Source organism: Penicillium griseofulvum (assembly GCF_001561935.1).
Source record: "Penicillium griseofulvum strain PG3 chromosome Unknown contig_15, whole genome shotgun sequence".
Classification (NCBI taxonomy): Eukaryota; Fungi; Ascomycota; class Eurotiomycetes; order Eurotiales; family Aspergillaceae; genus Penicillium; species Penicillium griseofulvum.
The window spans coordinates 87,911-104,905 of NW_024467436.1; the positions used below are offsets into that span (position 1 = coordinate 87,911).

The following is a 16,995-nucleotide window of genomic DNA, read 5'->3' on the forward strand; positions in this document are numbered from 1 at the left end:
TAAATATGCCTCTTACTGGAGTGAATAATGTTGTACTGGTACGTGCGCGTTCACCTCCTTGTAATCCCTCGGCGCAAAAAAAAGAAAGTTATGCTGCCCCTCATAGCTTATCGATAACGAGGGCACTGCTGGAAGCCATGAGCTAGAATATTAGGCACGATTTATTGGACATGACTGACAAGACATTCTTGAATTCTAGGTTCTTTCCGGCAAAGGAGGCGTGGGAAAATCCTCTGTCACACTCCAACTCGCCCTCGCACTCTCGCTTCAAGGCAAATCCGTCGGTATCCTCGACATCGATCTGACAGGACCCTCAATGCCACGCCTAGTCGGACTCGAAGATGCAAAAATCACACAAGCACCAGGCGGATGGATGCCAGTACCAGTTCACGGGGCGGAATCCGCAGCTGATGCCGACGCCTCAGCAACTTCAACACAACCCAAACGCGGCTCTCTCCGCTGTATGTCCCTGGGCTTCCTCCTACGGGATCGCGGCGACGCGGTCATCTGGCGTGGACCAAAGAAAACAGCTATGATCCGCCAATTCCTATCTGATGTCTTCTGGGGCCCGACTGATTACCTGCTCATCGATACGCCTCCTGGAACGAGTGACGAGCACATTGCGCTGGCTGAGCAGCTGCTCACACTATCCACCACAGATGCGGCGGCGGCTGCGCAAGGGGGTTTGCCTAGACTTGCTGGTGCAGTCCTTGTTACAACGCCGCAGGCTGTTGCCACATCGGACGTCCGCAAAGAGGCGAACTTCTGTGTTAAGACTAATATTCCTGTGCTTGGAGTTATCGAAAATATGTCCGGGTATTCTTGCCCTTGCTGTGGGGAGGTTAGCAATCTGTTCTCCAGTGGCGGAGGACAGGTAATGGCCCAGGAACTAAGTCTTCCATTTATGGGCAGTGTGCCTATTGATGTGAAATTTGGGGAATTGGTTGAAGGGAAGATGGAGGCTGGGGATAGTGACGAGGAAGATGATGAGATTTCAAACAGTCAACCACAAGATACAGTCGTTGAGCCTGATAATCGGCCGCTCGTTGAACGATATCGGGATACCTGGTCTTATCCTCGGTTTGAGGGATTCGCGAAAACTCTCATCAGCGCCATTGAGGGTCCGACCGCCGTGTAGTAGTGTTGCTCATGGCGAAAAAGTGTCTGTGATTGTTTTCTAGCGACATCTCTTTCCTGCTTTTATTTGCATTGCATCATATAGAAGGTGTTGGCAATTATTGAATGTCAAATCATTCAATTGATGAATCAGTCTACTTGGACCGGAGCATATCGTAGCTTTCTCCCTCGCGGATTAATCTTATAAAAGAGGCAATTCCTCTTGATCACCGAACCCCAAATCGCCAAGCTCGTTAAACATGGTCACTTCGTATCGAGAATCGAGACCGCTATACCACGGGTGCCTCTCTCCCCAAGGTATTGGGCCACAGCGCCAATGCAAAGCCCTGGAGGTTGCCTTTTTATTTAGCCAAGCATATAATGTAAAGAATCGCATGTTGTATGCGAGTATAAGTCTCCCACGTGGTATTCTAGCATAAGAGCACGTGGACTTTCCTGTTAGAAGAAACATCTTCAAATTTCCTTTGTGGACTGCTCGAGATGCCAATCTTCATTGCCAATGCTGGAAACGAAAAGTCTTCTGCGAAATCACACGACCGCACAGCTGCCCAGACATTTGAAACCAGCAGTTAACATGATGCCAAGGGTAGGCTGTGCATCTCCAGAGAAACCTAGACCCCCAAGACTCTGGGCGCCCATGCTGCACCCACGTCAAGCTCTCTCAAGCGTGCAATGGCAGCTCAGTATGCAATAACGTGCCAATATACCCGATATGATTGGTCTAGATGATCCATTAACCGTATATCGTCGCCGGAAAACGTACTTGGTCCGCTCTTGGCGTCCGCTACCAAGCCTTGGCGCCAACACCCGCCGTTCTCTGGTTATTGGAAAAGTCCGCCCCGCGATCAACCAATGACCGTAGTTAAAAGTGCACGCTGTCAATAATATCTGTATTATGGGCTAGAAATGGAATCACCATGGAGCTCCATATGGATTAAAGCCATATTCAGCAAAAGGTTCTATCACAAGCTGCACTTGGCAATAGCCATGCTGAGTTTGCAGATCGTATAAGGACACCATAAATCCTGGAAGTTTGTAGACAGCTAGAATCATACCATTATCTCTTCCTCCAGATTCCCCTTGTGTGGTCAAACACACACCACTTCGCCGCCATGATTCCTCTAGTCACCGCGAAGTATGACTGGATCCTAGCCATTACCACAATCGCTTTCATTTTCAGTGCCTTCGGTAACGGTGCTAACGATGTCGCCAACGCCTATGCCACATCTGTCGCCGCCCGGACACTCAACATGGCCACGGCCGGTGTCCTGGCTATCTTCACTGAGTTCATCGGCGCAGTAGCCATGGGCAAGCGAGTCACCGATACAATCAAGAACGGAATCATCGACATCGACCGCTTCGATGGCAAGCCTGGTGCGCTCATGCTGGCCATGGGCTGTGCCGAGATTGGCAGTGCTAGTTGGTTGATGTTCGCCACTGGAATGGGCTGGCCTGTCTCGACGACGCAGACTATCGTCGGCGCCCTCGTCGGTGTTGGTTTTGCTTCCCAGGCTGACATCAACTGGGCCTGGTCAAAGGGAAGTGTCTCCCAGGTTGCTGCATCTTGGGGTATTGCCCCTCTCGTTGCAGCTGGATTCTCGGCTATCATTTTCGGTACTCTCAAGTACTCTGTCCTTGAACGCAAGGATCCCTTCAAGTGCGGTATGCGTATGATTCCTTACTACCTTGCCACGACCGGAGCCATCCTCGCCCTCTTCATCGTCATCGAAGCCCCCACGGCACCATCTTTGGAGGAGTTTGGTGCTGGCAAGGCAGTTGGTATTATCCTGGGTGTGTTCGTTGGCTGTTTCGTCATTGCCCACGTCTTCTTCATGCCATACTTCAAGCGCCGTCTCGTTCAAAACGATGCCCGTGTCAAGTTTTACCACATCCCCCTCGGCCCCCTACTGCTGAAAGAGAACCCACCCCTATACTTCCCCGGAAAGGGCGACGAGGCCGTGATCAACTACTATGAAGATTCCTACGGCGAAGTCCGTGCCGGCCAACACGATGCAGCCAAGGAAAACTTTTCATCAAATGCAGACTCTGTCACCGCTACCCCGGAAATTACAGCAATGTCTAGCGCGGGCCACGTTGGAGATGACGAGGAGAAGATCAGACCGGCAACCGCCCCTCGCAAGAAGCATCTCGAACCAGCTGAACGTTTCCTCGACCCTGTCCGAGAACTGTCCTGGACCAATCCCAAGAAGGCCTTTGGTTACCTGAAATATGCTTTCCTTCAGGGTGTCACCCGTGATGTGGTCACACACGACTCGTCTGAGCTGCGTGCAATCCACGCACGTGCCCACCGGTATGACGACCGCGTCGAACATCTCTGGACATACTGCCAGGTTGTCTCAGCCATGATGATGTCCATTGCACACGGTTCCAATGACGTGGCCAACGCTGTTGGACCCTGGGCTGCTGTGTACAGTACATACCACGCTGGCGCTGTCGAGACCAAGGCACCTACCCCTACCTGGTTCTTGGTTGTTGCTGGTCTGCTGCTCGGTCTTGGATTCTGGTTCTTCGGATACCACATTGTTCGTGCTCTTGGAAACAAGATCACCCAGATGTCGCCCACCCGTGGCTTCAGTGTTGAACTTGGAGCTGCTGTCGCTGTGCTTTTGGCTTCAAGACTTGGCTTGCCTGTTTCCACTACTCAGTGCTTGACTGGTGCCTCTATGGGAGTTGCTCTCATGAACTATGATCTTGGCGCTGTCAACTGGAAGCAACTTGCCTTTATCTTTGGTGGTTGGGTCTTGACTTTGCCTTGTGCCGGATTGGTTTCTGGACTGCTTTGCGTGATGGCATTGAATGCCCCTCATCTGTAAAGGATACCCCTATCTTCGGATACAGCCTGGATGTTTCAGGTTGTTTCTTAGAATTCTGTCACATATTCTATTTTATTAATTCTAGTTCACATAAAACAATCACATATTTTGTATTCATTATGTTAAATCCTACGTTGAAATGCGATAGAAGTGTCTTGTACTCCGTGCTACAATCGATATTAGGGCTAATGCAGTTTGACACCCTTCTATGCCTTTTCTGCATACAAGCTGCATATTGTATCACTCTTGCAATTTCAAGTCACATTGCAGTGTCGAACACGAATCTGAGCCTGCCAATTCTTTCTGGTTCCATTATAAACGCATCAATTGAAGGATGTTCTACAAGGAAGACCAGACAGCTTCGCAATTTAGTCCTGGTTACTGCTTGATATCTTTGCGAGGAATATTTTATTTCCACCTGTAAATATATACATATTCATTTTCATTGAGATAGCATCGTTCCTGGAATTAGTTTTGTTGCTGAAAGAAATGTCCATCTCATTCTAAGGTATGTATGTAGTATTAAAGCCGAGAGACTGAATCCGAAGAAATAAATCCAAGAAGAAGAGATCATTTACCGCCGGACATGTTCAGCTTCGTGTGTAGGCGTTTTGAAATGTTACATCGTCACGATCCAGTCGAACGACGGGTATCCTTCTAAACACGACGAGGATAATCCTCTATTTGGTGCGCTTGTAAATTTTACCAAGGAAAGCCTCGAAGACTTCCTTCTTCAAACCCTTAGTCTCATCGACGGCGGCAATCTTGGCGCGCAGCTCGCCAACAGTCTTCTCCTCGTATTCCCTGTACACCTTCTCCAGCTGAAGCTCGTTGTAAAGGGCCTTGACCTTGGCCTCCTCAGCAGCATCCTTGCGGCCGTAAGAAGCATCCAGGAGTTCGCGCTGCTCGGGGGTGCAGCGCTGGATGGCCTGGTTAACGAGCCAAGAGCACTTGTTGTCCTGAATATCGGTACCGATCTTGCCAATGACGGATGGGTCACCGAAGTTGTCAAGGTAGTCGTCCTGGATCTGGAAGTATTGGCCCAGAGGAATGAGAATGTCGCGGGCCTGCTTGAGGTTTTCCTCGGTAGCCAGCTCTAGGTACATAAGGGCCAGAGCGACGGGGAGGTAAAAGCTGTAGTAAGCCGTCTTGTAGGTGACAATAAACATGTACTTTTCCAGAGAGAAGTTGTCAAGGTTGACATCGTCCTCGGGGGCGGTAATGAGGTCACAAAGCTGACCAAGCTCGGTCTGCCAGGTGGTCTCGTGGAAGAGCTCGACGATATCAATGTAGGCAGGGTGCGAGCGGAAGCGCTGCTTCAGGATGAGGTAGATACCCGCCTCTAGCATGAAGGAGTCGTTGATGGCGATCTGACCGACACCCTCGTGACGGTACCAGCAGGGCTGGCCACGACGGGTGATAGAGGAGTCCATCATGTCATCGCTGACCAGGAAGAAAGCCTGAAGCAACTCAGTCATCCAGCCCAGAATGCTGAGATGCTCGAATTGCTCCTTGGTCAGGGGCGTCTTCAGGAGAGCAAGGCCGGTATCAGGGACCGAGAGGCCACGGTTGAGCTTACCACCGGGAACATTGACATTGAGGGACTATAAAACACAATTACATTGTCAGTCATGATGTTGCATTGAGAATAGTCAATCAAGACGGTTTGCTTACCTTCTCGAACCACTGGAGCGCATTCTCGGGGAGATTGTAGCGCTTTGCGTGCGCAAGGAGATCCTCCCGCAATGCAGGGAAAATAGCCTCGAATTCGGCGCGCTTGGTAGTAGAAGCCATGATGAAAAAGTGTGAGGGAAAATTGGCAATGGTCTGACAAGGACGAAAACGTTCCCAACAATAAAAGGCCCCATTGACCATTTCCCCGCGGAGGGACCATTTGTCATGTTTGCAATGTTTGTCCTGTTTGTTCTCATGTTGCTGTTTCTCCAGGCGCAACCCGCGGACAAATGTGGATTCATCAAGGCCATTGAATGATCTTCAGCTTGTTTTAGACCCTGCTAGCATTAATAGCGTGCTCGGTATCTTTGCTACTCTTCTTGTCCTTTCTCAGGTTATGCGTGTTGCTTGTTCATCCGTATCAACAACGCGACGAGGGCCAATACCTTTTATTTACACCGGACCCGCTGTGGTGAGCTTTGTTTAACTAAAAGAAGCATGATATCGAATTGTCGCAAAATTGCTTGATACATTTAGAGCCACATCGGTGCCACAAAGCTACGTTTGAACGTCCTGCCTTACAGCACCTCTACACATTTGCGAGAAAGACGCCCGTCATGGAAGAGCCTACCGATGACGGAATCCGGGAGCTCATGTACCAGCTGGAAAATGCTGCTATCAAATGTTCTGAGCGATGCCTTTATCAATCATCAAAATGGTAAGATCAGCTGCCTTTCTTTATACAGGCCCGACGTACTAATGCTGTTGACCAATTCAGGGCCGCCGAAATGCTCGATTCCCTCCGACCTTTAGACCATGATGACACAGATCTTGAGTCTCCAATGGAGATTTCAGATCCTCCTTCGCCAGCAACAAATCCTTACCTCAAAGTGCGTGACCCAGTAGAAGCTGCCCTTGAAGCGCAAGAGTCCTACAAATACCTACTGGCCAAATCTTACTTCGATACCCGTGAATATGACCGATGCGCGGCCGTATTCCTTCCTCCGACAACACCGCCCGTTCCTTTGTCGGTTACCTCGCCTAACTCCAAGTCGAGGCCACCGCGGACTTCACACAAGGGCAAGGACAAAGCTTCGCCGTTTCAAAGCTCAAAGACTCAAAAGACCCAAATACAACAAAACCCATATCCGAAGCTCAGCCAGAAATCGTTATTCCTCGCCCTGTACGCCAAATATTTAGCCGGAGAGAAGCGCAAGGAAGAGGAAACGGAGATGGTGTTAGGTCCAGCAGATGGTGGGATGGCTGTCAATCGAGAGTTGTCGGGTCTCGCCAGAGGTTTAGACGGATACCTATCTGAAAGAACTGCGCTGGGGCTAGATGATCAGGGCCAGGGATGGCTGGAGTATCTCTACGCTGTCGTTTTGTTAAAAGGACGGAATGAAGAGCTAGCGAAGAAATGGCTCATCCGTTGTGTGCATCAAAACCCATACCATTGGGGTGCCTGGCAGGAACTGAATGACCTCCTGGGCAGTACAGAAGATGTAAGTTATTCCCATCAGGATTTCCTTCCGTCGATACTAAGATACTAATTCTACTAGTTGAAACAAATCCTCGAACTTCTGCCGCAAAACATCATGAGCTTAATATTTTACGTCTACTGCAGCCAGGAGCTGTACCAGGCCACAGAAGACACATACAGGTCACTCTCCGAGCTACAGTCAATGTTCCCAGAAAGCGCATTCCTCAAAACACAGCACGCATTGCTGTTATACCACTCGAAAGGTAAATACCCCAGCTCCGGCGAAACGCGCGATTGATCCGTGGTCTAATATTATGAAGACTTCGAAGAAGCATCCCATATTTTCGAAGGCATTCTGGCCACATCACCACACCGTTTAGACAGTCTAGATCACTACTCGAACATCCTTTACGTGATGGACCAGCGACCTCAACTTGCGTTCATCGCTCAGGTCGCAACCGCCACCGACAAATTCCGCCCAGAAACCTGCTGTGTCGTGGGTAACTACTACTCATTGAAATCCGAACATGAAAAGGCAGTAATGTACTTCCGACGTGCACTTACCCTCGACCGGAACTTCTTATCTGCGTGGACCCTCATGGGCCATGAATACATCGAAATGAAGAATACTCACACTGCCATTGAATCGTACCGTCGAGCTGTCGATGTCAACCGTAAGGATTACCGCGCCTGGTATGGTCTCGGACAGGCCTACGAAGTTTTAGATATGTCTTTCTACGCTCTGTTTTACTACCAGCGCGCCGCAGCACTACGTCCATACGACCCAAAGATGTGGCAGGCAGTCGGCTCATGCTACGCGAAGATGGGCCGAGTGGAACAGAGTATTCAAGCTCTAAAGCGTGCATTGGTGGCCGGGTCATTACAGCCAGATGATGGCGGACAAGCTGGCACCGGCGCAAACCCCGGCTCTGGGCGCAAGATCCTCGACCCTGAAACCCTGCACCAGATCGCGACACTGTACGAGCGTCTCGGCGACGAAGAGGAAGCTGCAGCATACATGGAACTCACGCTTCAACAAGAGTCTGGCGCTCCTGTCAATGAAACTGTCGATGACGATGACTCCTCTACCTCGGAGCATGGCTCTCAAAGCGATGCCGAGATCGAGCATTCAGGAGACGAAGACCCTGATCTATCGCAACGACATCGTCGTAATCGTAAACCTCGTGCAAAGGCTGAATCATTTGTTGTACAGAACGATGACTCCATTGTTAGTGAGACATGGAATGGCACTGGTGTTACAGCAACTACGTCCAAGGCACGCTTGTGGTTGGCACAATATGCGTCGCGGAACGGTGATCTTGATCGTGCGGATCAACTGGCCAGCGAGCTGTGCCAGGATGGGATTGAAGTGGAGGAAGCCAAGGCGTTGATGAGGGATGTACGGGCGAGAAGGGAGGATGCGACCTAACTGCATCGATTGATTGAGATATTTATGGATTATCATGACAGCGAAACGTTTTACTGGCCTTTATGAATAATAGCTACGATTGTAACGCTCATTTTCATCTTGCAAAAGCAAGGCCAGTATTAGTGGCTTTCTGTATTAAGAGTGCTTACGGCCAGTAGGACTGGCATTCGTGAAAAGAGGGGGTATCACTTATATAAAACATGAGCCAGGGGTTCCATCGAAGTATACTCACCCAACACAGCAATGGCTGTTTCGTCGAAGGTTATCTCAATCCACGGGGTGGTTGGTTGAGAGCAGTGCTTCTTTCTTGTGGTGGATGCACCATCAGATCGCTTGCTGAGATTCCATGAAAGGCAACCATAGAAATGATCTCGTCCAATATCTTTCCACGTATCACGCAGGCAGAAACGAAGGTCGCCGGGGCGTAGATCACGTTCCAACATGCTCGAGCCCAAAAAGAATATGCTTCCCATGGAGGGGATCGACCTTGTTGCAGTATGAACGAAACTGGAAAGAGTCGTGGCGAGACGGTGCATTTCTTTGCCTAGTCGAGTTGTTCTGGGATCGAACAGGATAATGCCAAACCGTGTCCCCTGTGATGCAGCATAGGGGTTTGATCTTTCGAGGGAGGAAGCAGATTCATTAGAGCAGAGACACCGAACAAATTCATCCAAATCACAGGATTGACGATCATTGCTGGGATGTTCATCAATTTGGGGAAGTGTAAAGCTGCCCAGCGAGGTTTCAGGCGCCCATATTGGAATGGTTGTTAAAGGAGATTGGGGTGAAATATTGCGTTTCTGTTTGGATGATGTAGGCATCGATATCTTCCCCGAGAGCCGTTCCTGCGCCTGGTGTGATTCTTGGGATTGCTCTTCATGCGCGGAGATGAAACTGGTTATTTGTAAAAAGCTCGAAGATTCTTGCGTTGTAACCTTTCCATCCTTCTGGCTGGTGTTTCCACGAGACGACAGGTTCTCGTTCACGATTACACTGGTCTCAAGAATAGTATTCCGATCTCCAGTGTGAAGTTTTGTCTCATCGATGTAGACTAGAGGGGACATTGGATGATCATTGGATGATCGATTGTGGCTGTTTTGCCTTGTTGAATAACCATGCGGGCCTTCCATCAATGGGCATACATCCGTAGAGCTTTCCCCGGAAGTAGTGGTAGCAGGTGGAACCTGGGATGACGAGGGATTCGTCTCGTCGTCGGTGTCTGAACAAGTAGCTTCTGGACTTCGAGATCGCACAATGTACTGATCGAGTCCACTTGCAATTTTGAGGCGTTTTGACCATTTCTCACGTTCTTCAAGTTCATCCGCAGGCACAGCCCGGGCATCTTCTGCCGAAAGCAGTAGTTCCTGGAACGATGTACATTCTTCTAGGGTTCGGTCTGAGTGGATCTTCAAAATCCGAGGAAATCGAAGCGTGAAGTATCTCGCGCCGGACGGCTTTTCAAATCCACTGCCCAGCATTTCGACGATGAAAGGCTGCTTGAAGAATGTGGTTGCAACGGGCAGGTTGCTGTGCCCGTACTCAACTTGGAAGCCTTCGAATGATTCAGGTTCACGTGCATAGAATTCGCCCATTTGATTGAGGGTTTGCATGATCTGAATGCTCATGCAGTGTCGGTTAATCACATCAACCACTCGGAAATGTGGCGAAGAATCGCCTTGCTTGACACGATCCTTGTTTAGAAGACAGCCAACGAAAAAGTGAGTCCATTTCAGCTTCTTTATTTGCTTTAGATCAGGAGCATCCCGGGCGTTGTAGCTACCTCCGATCAACGCCAGGTCTAATGTGTCTCCAAGACCGGGTATATAATCTTTCTTGAGTTTGATCCATCGCCCAAACATAGTATCGACACCAGTGGAGTATATCGGAAAATAAGGCTCGTCGGAAGCCTTCAACACACACCCTTCCCAATGTTGAGTAAACGCTTTCTCAAAGGTCTTTTCGAGCCGGTGATAGCTATCAACGCGGTTGAAGTCTAGAACTTCCTGATGGGCGAGATTCGCCCGGCCAGGGATGGTCTTCACCACTTTCTGTAAAAGCAATCGTCTTTCCCGGTGAGGCTTCGCAAGGCATACGTCGTTATCGAGGAGGAGAATGTCAAATAGCATGATCATCAAGTGCTCGTACGGTTGCGGCCTAGATCGATTAGCAAAGAGATCCATGATTTTAAAGGAATCGCCATTTACGGAGAATCATTATCAACACCAAGCATTGTGCCGGATCGTGGAATAAACCTCCGGATTTTGTTGAAATCCATCAATTCGCAAGTCTGATCATTCCATACAAGCATTTCTCCCTCCACGATACAGCGTTGCGTAAATTTGCAGTCAGGTAATCCAATGCCAAGTGATTCTTCTATCACAGGTATAATCTTATCTTTATCTGCGGTAGATTCCTTGCCACTTTTAGAGAAAATCTGAATGGGGGTATACTTGTTAGAGAGATCGACGTGGATCTGACAGTATTCACCATCGTATTTCCGTTCAATGCTCATTCGCCGACCGTTGGCCATTTGGTGGCAATGTTTGATACTCCGGGCTTTGTAATAATCAGGTCGTCCCACCTTGATGCCAGGACGAGGGCGCATATGTCGTAAAGCAATGATGCTAAGACTTCGGGCTGCTTGGGGATCCGGATTTGGAGGAAAGTTGCTTATTGGATCGGAAGCCAGAATCTCCAATGCCCCATCAAAGGAATTCTGAAGTTGGAGCAATTGTGGCAGAAGGAAGTGGAATTTCTTCAAGGTATAACTTTCTGGGAAAACAATGGGAGAGTAGCTTTTCAGAATCATGCGAGTGAGCCATTTGGCATCACGGCTACTTGATCGACGGTACAGTTTTGATAGAGTCTCATCGACATCTACAGCTGTACGATTCCGGCGGACATTAGGACCAGAGAACCGGCAACGTGATGCAATCATAGCCATGGCACGATCGATTTCTTCTACCGACAACTCCTGGCCGACCGGAATGTAATTCTCGGCTTGCCGCATGACAATTTCGACACAGCCTCCGAGATCAGAACCACCAGGGGTTTGCCATCGATTGAGTTCGGAAAGTCTCGACGATCCCAAACCTAAGCAGCGGCCGATAATTCTTGATAGCTGCATGGCTTGCAGCCAGTATACTCGGTCCGTTCGTTTTTCAGGGAACATGCACGAGAGCAACGCTGCACGGTCAGTTCCGGCATTATGGATGGTCCGTTCATGCCGAGAGAACCACTGGGCGACTGTTCTAATGTCCGGGTTCTCGTTCCTGGCGGCCGTGCATGCCTTGGCCGTTTTGTTGTCGTCTAGTTTGGATAGAAGATCACACAAGTGGGTGAATTTGAAGCTCATGGCCCATATTCAGGCGAGTCACCTAGTGACTCGACATGGATGAAGTGATCTGTCAAGTTAAAACTCGAGACTGTGGAGACTCGGAACGCGAAAAGAGAAAGAGCGATGACACGTGAGCACGTGACCACTTTAGTCCATTTATAGAACTATACGGAATTGGAGTGACAATAGACAGTTGAATTATTGTTATCTTGGGGCTTTTTAGACAAATTTAAGTGCACTGTCCTTTCAGTGGTCTGATATAGGTTTCAATATTATGACACTACCCTTTTAACATTCACCAGCTCCACCAAACCGGAATCTTGGCGAGATAGAGGCTCCTGACTGGAGGATGCCTTGATATTTCCCCCAATTGACAGATTTTTGGAGCGCGTCGGACGCTGCAGCCCCTGACTTCTACCATAGGTTTCTGATTTTACCTGATACGAGTTTTGAATGCCAAAACAGGTATAGAGAAGGCGATTAAACAACCGGCGAATTGCCGGCATACTGACACAGAACACTGCTGTGTAGCTTTCGATGAGTGACCAGTATGCAACCGGTACAAAATCATCTGTGGTCATACATCAGTAAGTTTGATTATCTTAATCTCCAGCCTTGAAGGACATACAGGTTGCATTGGTTGTATGGGCAAATGTCACCACTGACTTGAGGCGAATGATGCTTACAATGGTGATGCTGAAACCAAATTTTGTCAGTAGTCTATTCGCATAGCTAGTAAAGTTGACTCACAAAAATCCCGTGCAAAACATAAGCATGACCAAAACCTTCTTCATTGGTCTAAGGTTCAGCTTCATGATATCGTGGAGAGGCAAGGCCATGACAATCACATCGAGAACGATATTGATCACTGCGCACGCAATCCCAAAGGCATTGAAATTGAGACAACTACCCTTTGTTTCACCTGCCCAGGAGGTCCAGATGTAAGACACAGGTAAACAGTTGAAACAAACTCCGAAGAAAAAGGCGAAGAAATAAGCGACCACTATTCCCATCACGATGTATATCGCATTTCGAAGGCCGAAATTCGGGAAAATATGGAGATAGAGACTGAGGAAGGCCATCTTGATGGAGGTAATCGCGCCAACATAGAGCATCTCAACGATCCAATTATACTAGAGAAAATTGTGAGTTCTCGTAACAGGTGTTAGATGTTACGTAGACAGACCTTCAGGATAAGGGTGATATTTGAGAAAGATATTGTCCAGATATCTCGTCCGTAACCAGCATCAATCACTTTCAAAATTAGTACCAGGAAGTCAAGTACATCGACAACTGCGGAATACTCACTGAAAAATTCCAGTATACCCATCCCAACACTGAAAAGCTACGAGAGTCAACAGAAGCCATTATGATTGCGGGTAAGTTCTTACTAGTCCAAATATCACAAAAATGTCTTCTAGACCAAAATGCTTGTGGAACTCCAGACTTCGAATCAAGGTTGCAACAATTGCTAACCCCCCAAACACTGAATTTGTGATGGTGATGACATTGGCCTCGTTGCGGATTGGGCTATGGCACATGGTACTCGTGGCGTTTGCCGTACCTTAGTTGATAGATCAGCGAAGTTGATTATGTTTTCCCGGTCTTAAAATGAGCGATCTCCTACTTGGACTATCCTTGACGGTGCAGGTCATTTGCACACAAGCTGTCAAATTGGCTTGCAATGGGGTATCTGCGCAGATACAAGTGGTATTGGTCAAAGTGCAAGGCGAATCTTCGATTCCAATAGCCATGCAATCTTTCCAAAGTAGAATATTAGCACAATTCAAAGCCAGGAACCAGAATCAATCTCACTGCGCAGGATGGCATATCCGATGCATTAGCTATTGCTGCCAAAAGCAGCACGATGTGCATAATGGTCCCCTTTATGTAGCATCGCATGTTCATTGTCGCTAGATGGAAGTAGTCATCGCCATAAGGAAGAGAAGAAGGATCTGTCCACTATCCGTGCGGGCAACACCCCAAGGACCCTAGGGTGACCCCAGCTTCACGTACAACATAGTAATCAATCTAAACTGGCGAGGAGATCTTTTAGTTTGGCCCCATTTTAGCCTGACCGGGGGCCAACCTTCTAATACTACTCCGGAGTACACATTGTCCCAATCATTCTATGCGCCTTGGATAAACCTGAAAGCTATGTAGACCAAAACACTCATACATATCGATACAATTTGGAATTCACACTGTTCTTTGTCAAATTTCGGGCGTATGAAGCGTGCCATTTTTGCCGTTTATTCCATGAATTTTTGCAAGGCGCGCTACTCAAGACACTAGCCCCCTAAGTAAAAGCCGACTCAGCCTAGCGTCCCTAGCCTTTCAATAACAGCGAACCGGATAAATTAATGCAAAACAACCATGTAGCCATACCATAAAAGGTGTGTTTCAGGGGGCAGACTTAATCTTCCATTGTATTTTATAACGATATTCGGAGGGAATAGCCGAATCTATATGTGGCCCCCATCCTACTAAGGGGCATACCAGGAAGGCGCACACAGCCTCGTTTGTTCGCACTTCATTAGCCAAGTTTTCTTCCCAGAAACGTCAATAAAAGGCTATTTTTAAGTGGACATCGATGGCATTCGTCCAGAATAATCCAATATAATAGCTAATAGATTACTATGCGTATGTCTGCCTCACTTATAAAGGATACTGTCAAACTTGACATGGGTAACTCTCTCTCCTACAGGTTTTTACCATTCTGGATGCACAATGGGAAATTTTGAAACAATCGGGAAACTAACATTCTACAACTGGCTACATGCCCTCGGCCTTTTGCTTGCTACATATTGCGCTGGATGGATTGTTTACACGCGGGTGTTCCACCCACTCGCACGATTTCCAGGTCCATTCTGGGCCTCTGTGTCAAGAGCCTGGATTGTGCGCTCCGTTATTCGCGGCAATCCGCACGAAACTCAAAGGTTGCTGCATGCACGGTATGGTACGATATTCTCCCAGTTCAAGCTTGTGCTTTTTTGATTGTCGACCAGGCCATGTTGTGCGAATTGCCCCAAATGAGCTTTCGATAAGCGACCCCGAGGCCATAAAAATAATTTATGGAGTGAATTCAGGCTTTATAAAGGTTAGCGAATAAGAGAAAGAAGGGGAAAGAAATGCCGTTTTTAAGAAAGTAATCTGACTTTTCCGTAGAGTGATTTCTATTTGGCTTTTCGCGCACCATATAGTAAGATATTTCTTCAGGGGAGCATTATTGACCAGAACTAAAATGATTTGCTCAGCCCGATATCCAGATCATTTTACATCAACAGATGAAAAAGTCCATGCTCAGCGGCGCCGTATCGTGAACGGCGTGTATACTATGCAGAGCATTCTTCAGTCGGAGCCCTACGTCAATAAATGCACAGAAGTTTTACTACAGCAACTTGAAGATGTTGCAGACGCCAAAGCTTCCATTGACCTGCTCGAGTGGACACGAATGTGAGCAATACGATTTATTTCATTATTATTGATATCTAATAGAATAGGTACGCTTACGATGTTATTGGAGAGCTTTAATTCAGCAAAATGTTCGGTTTAATGAAAGCAAGAGGCGACCATCTTGGGATAATGAAGTCCACTGATACACTGATTCCGGCCATGGCCATTTCAGCTGTCATGCCATCTTACCTTCGATCTTTCTTCATGCTTGTTGGGGTGTTGTTTGCCGAGACCCGCAAGGCCCTGTCTGCCTTGAATGACCTAGCGACTGCAGCGGACTCTGCTGTTCAGAGTCATGTTCAAGCGTCAAATTCTGATGACAGTGTGATTCGACGTACTGATATCATATCTAAAGTATTTAACATTCATCGCGATCAAGGTGAGAAGCTTGATTTCCAGATCGATGATGTGAAGCTCGAGGCCTTCGGAGGATAGTAAGTTTAATTGATACCCGGAGCAAGAATCCAGAAAACTAAGAGCTTTTAAGTTTTGCTGGGAGTGATACAACAGCAATTCATCTGTCCACGGCTTTATACTATATCTTGAAGAACCCGGGAGTCTACGCAGCCCTCAACAACGAGATTGTTCAGGCCACACAGCGTGGCGAGTTGAGCTTTCCGATATCGTATCACGAAGCGAGCAAACTACCTTATTTGAGCGCGTGTGTTAAGGAGGGCGCTCGCTTGCATCCTAGCGTGGCACTTACAATGCCTCGAAAAGTACCATCAAATGGTTGCAGTATTTCAGGGCAGTGGATTCCCGGCGGAGTCCGTGTGGGAATTAACCCGACTGTCGTGCACCTCGACAAAACAGTCTTTGGAGATGATGCGGAGGAATACAACCCGGATCGATGGCTGAAGCCAGATGCCGATAAGATGAATAAATACATTCTTCAGGTAAGTTAATCCAACTAAAGCTTAGAGCGTGTGTTAACCGTCTTTACAGTTTGGAGCTGGGTCAAGGATGTGTATGGGAAAGAATGTAAGTGCAATCACTCTCCCATATGAAATCCAGGATCTAGGTTGACCGTTGATCAGATATCGCTGTGCGAACTTTATAAGGTCATTCCAGAGCTGCTTCGTTCATATCGCCTTGAACTATCAAGTCCAGAGAAGGATCTAGAGACCAGCGGGTTTTGGTTCTACAAGCCAGCGCCCATGCACATCCGCGTCTATCGAAAGTAGTGGACATGTTAAAACGTCTGGGAAAGCTAAATGACCACTTGAGGGGCATTTTTCTTACAGTCATCGGCCGATTCTCTGTTCATCCCAATTTATTCTTCATCCGGACCTAGGTCTACCTTTATATTTAAGATATCAGCTCAACACAAGATATGAAGACGAATCACCGTTTTTGAACGCACCATCCCGAAAGAGCTGTCTCAATTTTTGCTGTGGGCAGAAGTGACGCAGTCATTAGTTTAAAAGTTTAGCTTACAAGCATCAGCATGCTAGTTATCATAGAATAAATAGAGCTATACTTGGAAATACACGATTAGATGTAAAGCATCGTCGGGTAACTGATCATCACAGCGATTTCACTAACAGCACGCTAATTCTAAATTAGGCATAGTCATATTTGGCTTTTATTTTCCAATACGAGGCTGGAGTTGATTGGGGGGCTGTGTTTTTCGTTAGTGGGTATCCAC

At 47.8% G+C, this 16,995-nt stretch overlaps 6 protein-coding genes across 6 annotated transcripts; 4 read left to right on the forward strand and 2 right to left on the reverse strand.

The window, feature by feature from the left end:
- Positions 1-5: 5 nt before the first annotated feature.
- On the forward strand, positions 6-1,138 carry PGRI_094200 (Mrp/NBP35 family ATP-binding protein; the record flags this gene model as incomplete). The annotated part of the gene is made up of 2 exons (XM_040797133.1): positions 6-38; positions 200-1,138. The coding sequence occupies 2 exons, from the start codon at positions 6-8 to the stop codon at positions 1,136-1,138; spliced, it is 972 nt and encodes a 323-aa protein (XP_040649944.1).
- Positions 1,139-2,249: 1,111 nt separating this feature from the next.
- On the forward strand, positions 2,250-3,971 carry PGRI_094210 (inorganic phosphate transporter; the record flags this gene model as incomplete). Its single annotated transcript, XM_040797134.1, has 1 exon — positions 2,250-3,971. The coding sequence occupies one exon, from the start codon at positions 2,250-2,252 to the stop codon at positions 3,969-3,971; it is 1,722 nt and encodes a 573-aa protein (XP_040649945.1).
- Positions 3,972-4,651: 680 nt separating this feature from the next.
- erg20 (bifunctional (2E,6E)-farnesyl diphosphate synthase/dimethylallyltranstransferase) lies at positions 4,652-5,765 on the reverse strand (the record flags this gene model as incomplete). Its single annotated transcript, XM_040797135.1, has 2 exons — positions 4,652-5,575; positions 5,646-5,765. 2 exons carry the CDS (start codon positions 5,763-5,765, stop codon positions 4,652-4,654), a joined length of 1,044 nt encoding a protein of 347 aa, XP_040649946.1.
- Positions 5,766-6,262: 497 nt separating this feature from the next.
- PGRI_094230 (anaphase promoting complex subunit CDC23) lies at positions 6,263-8,554 on the forward strand (the record flags this gene model as incomplete). The annotated part of the gene is made up of 4 exons (XM_040797136.1): positions 6,263-6,363; positions 6,424-7,147; positions 7,205-7,388; positions 7,446-8,554. The coding sequence occupies 4 exons, from the start codon at positions 6,263-6,265 to the stop codon at positions 8,552-8,554; spliced, it is 2,118 nt and encodes a 705-aa protein (XP_040649947.1).
- A 185-nt stretch (positions 8,555-8,739) lies between these two features.
- Positions 8,740-13,432, reverse strand: PGRI_094240 (ATP dependent DNA ligase domain protein; the record flags this gene model as incomplete). The annotated part of the gene is made up of 8 exons (XM_040797137.1): positions 8,740-10,708; positions 10,759-11,863; positions 12,400-12,462; positions 12,520-12,587; positions 12,642-13,024; positions 13,078-13,145; positions 13,200-13,236; positions 13,283-13,432. The coding sequence occupies 8 exons, from the start codon at positions 13,430-13,432 to the stop codon at positions 8,740-8,742; spliced, it is 3,843 nt and encodes a 1,280-aa protein (XP_040649948.1).
- Positions 13,433-15,434: 2,002 nt separating this feature from the next.
- On the forward strand, positions 15,435-16,531 carry PGRI_094250 (Cytochrome P450; the record flags this gene model as incomplete). Its single annotated transcript, XM_040797138.1, has 4 exons — positions 15,435-15,781; positions 15,835-16,243; positions 16,293-16,328; positions 16,385-16,531. The coding sequence occupies 4 exons, from the start codon at positions 15,435-15,437 to the stop codon at positions 16,529-16,531; spliced, it is 939 nt and encodes a 312-aa protein (XP_040649949.1).
- Between the last annotated feature and the right edge of the window lie 464 nt (positions 16,532-16,995).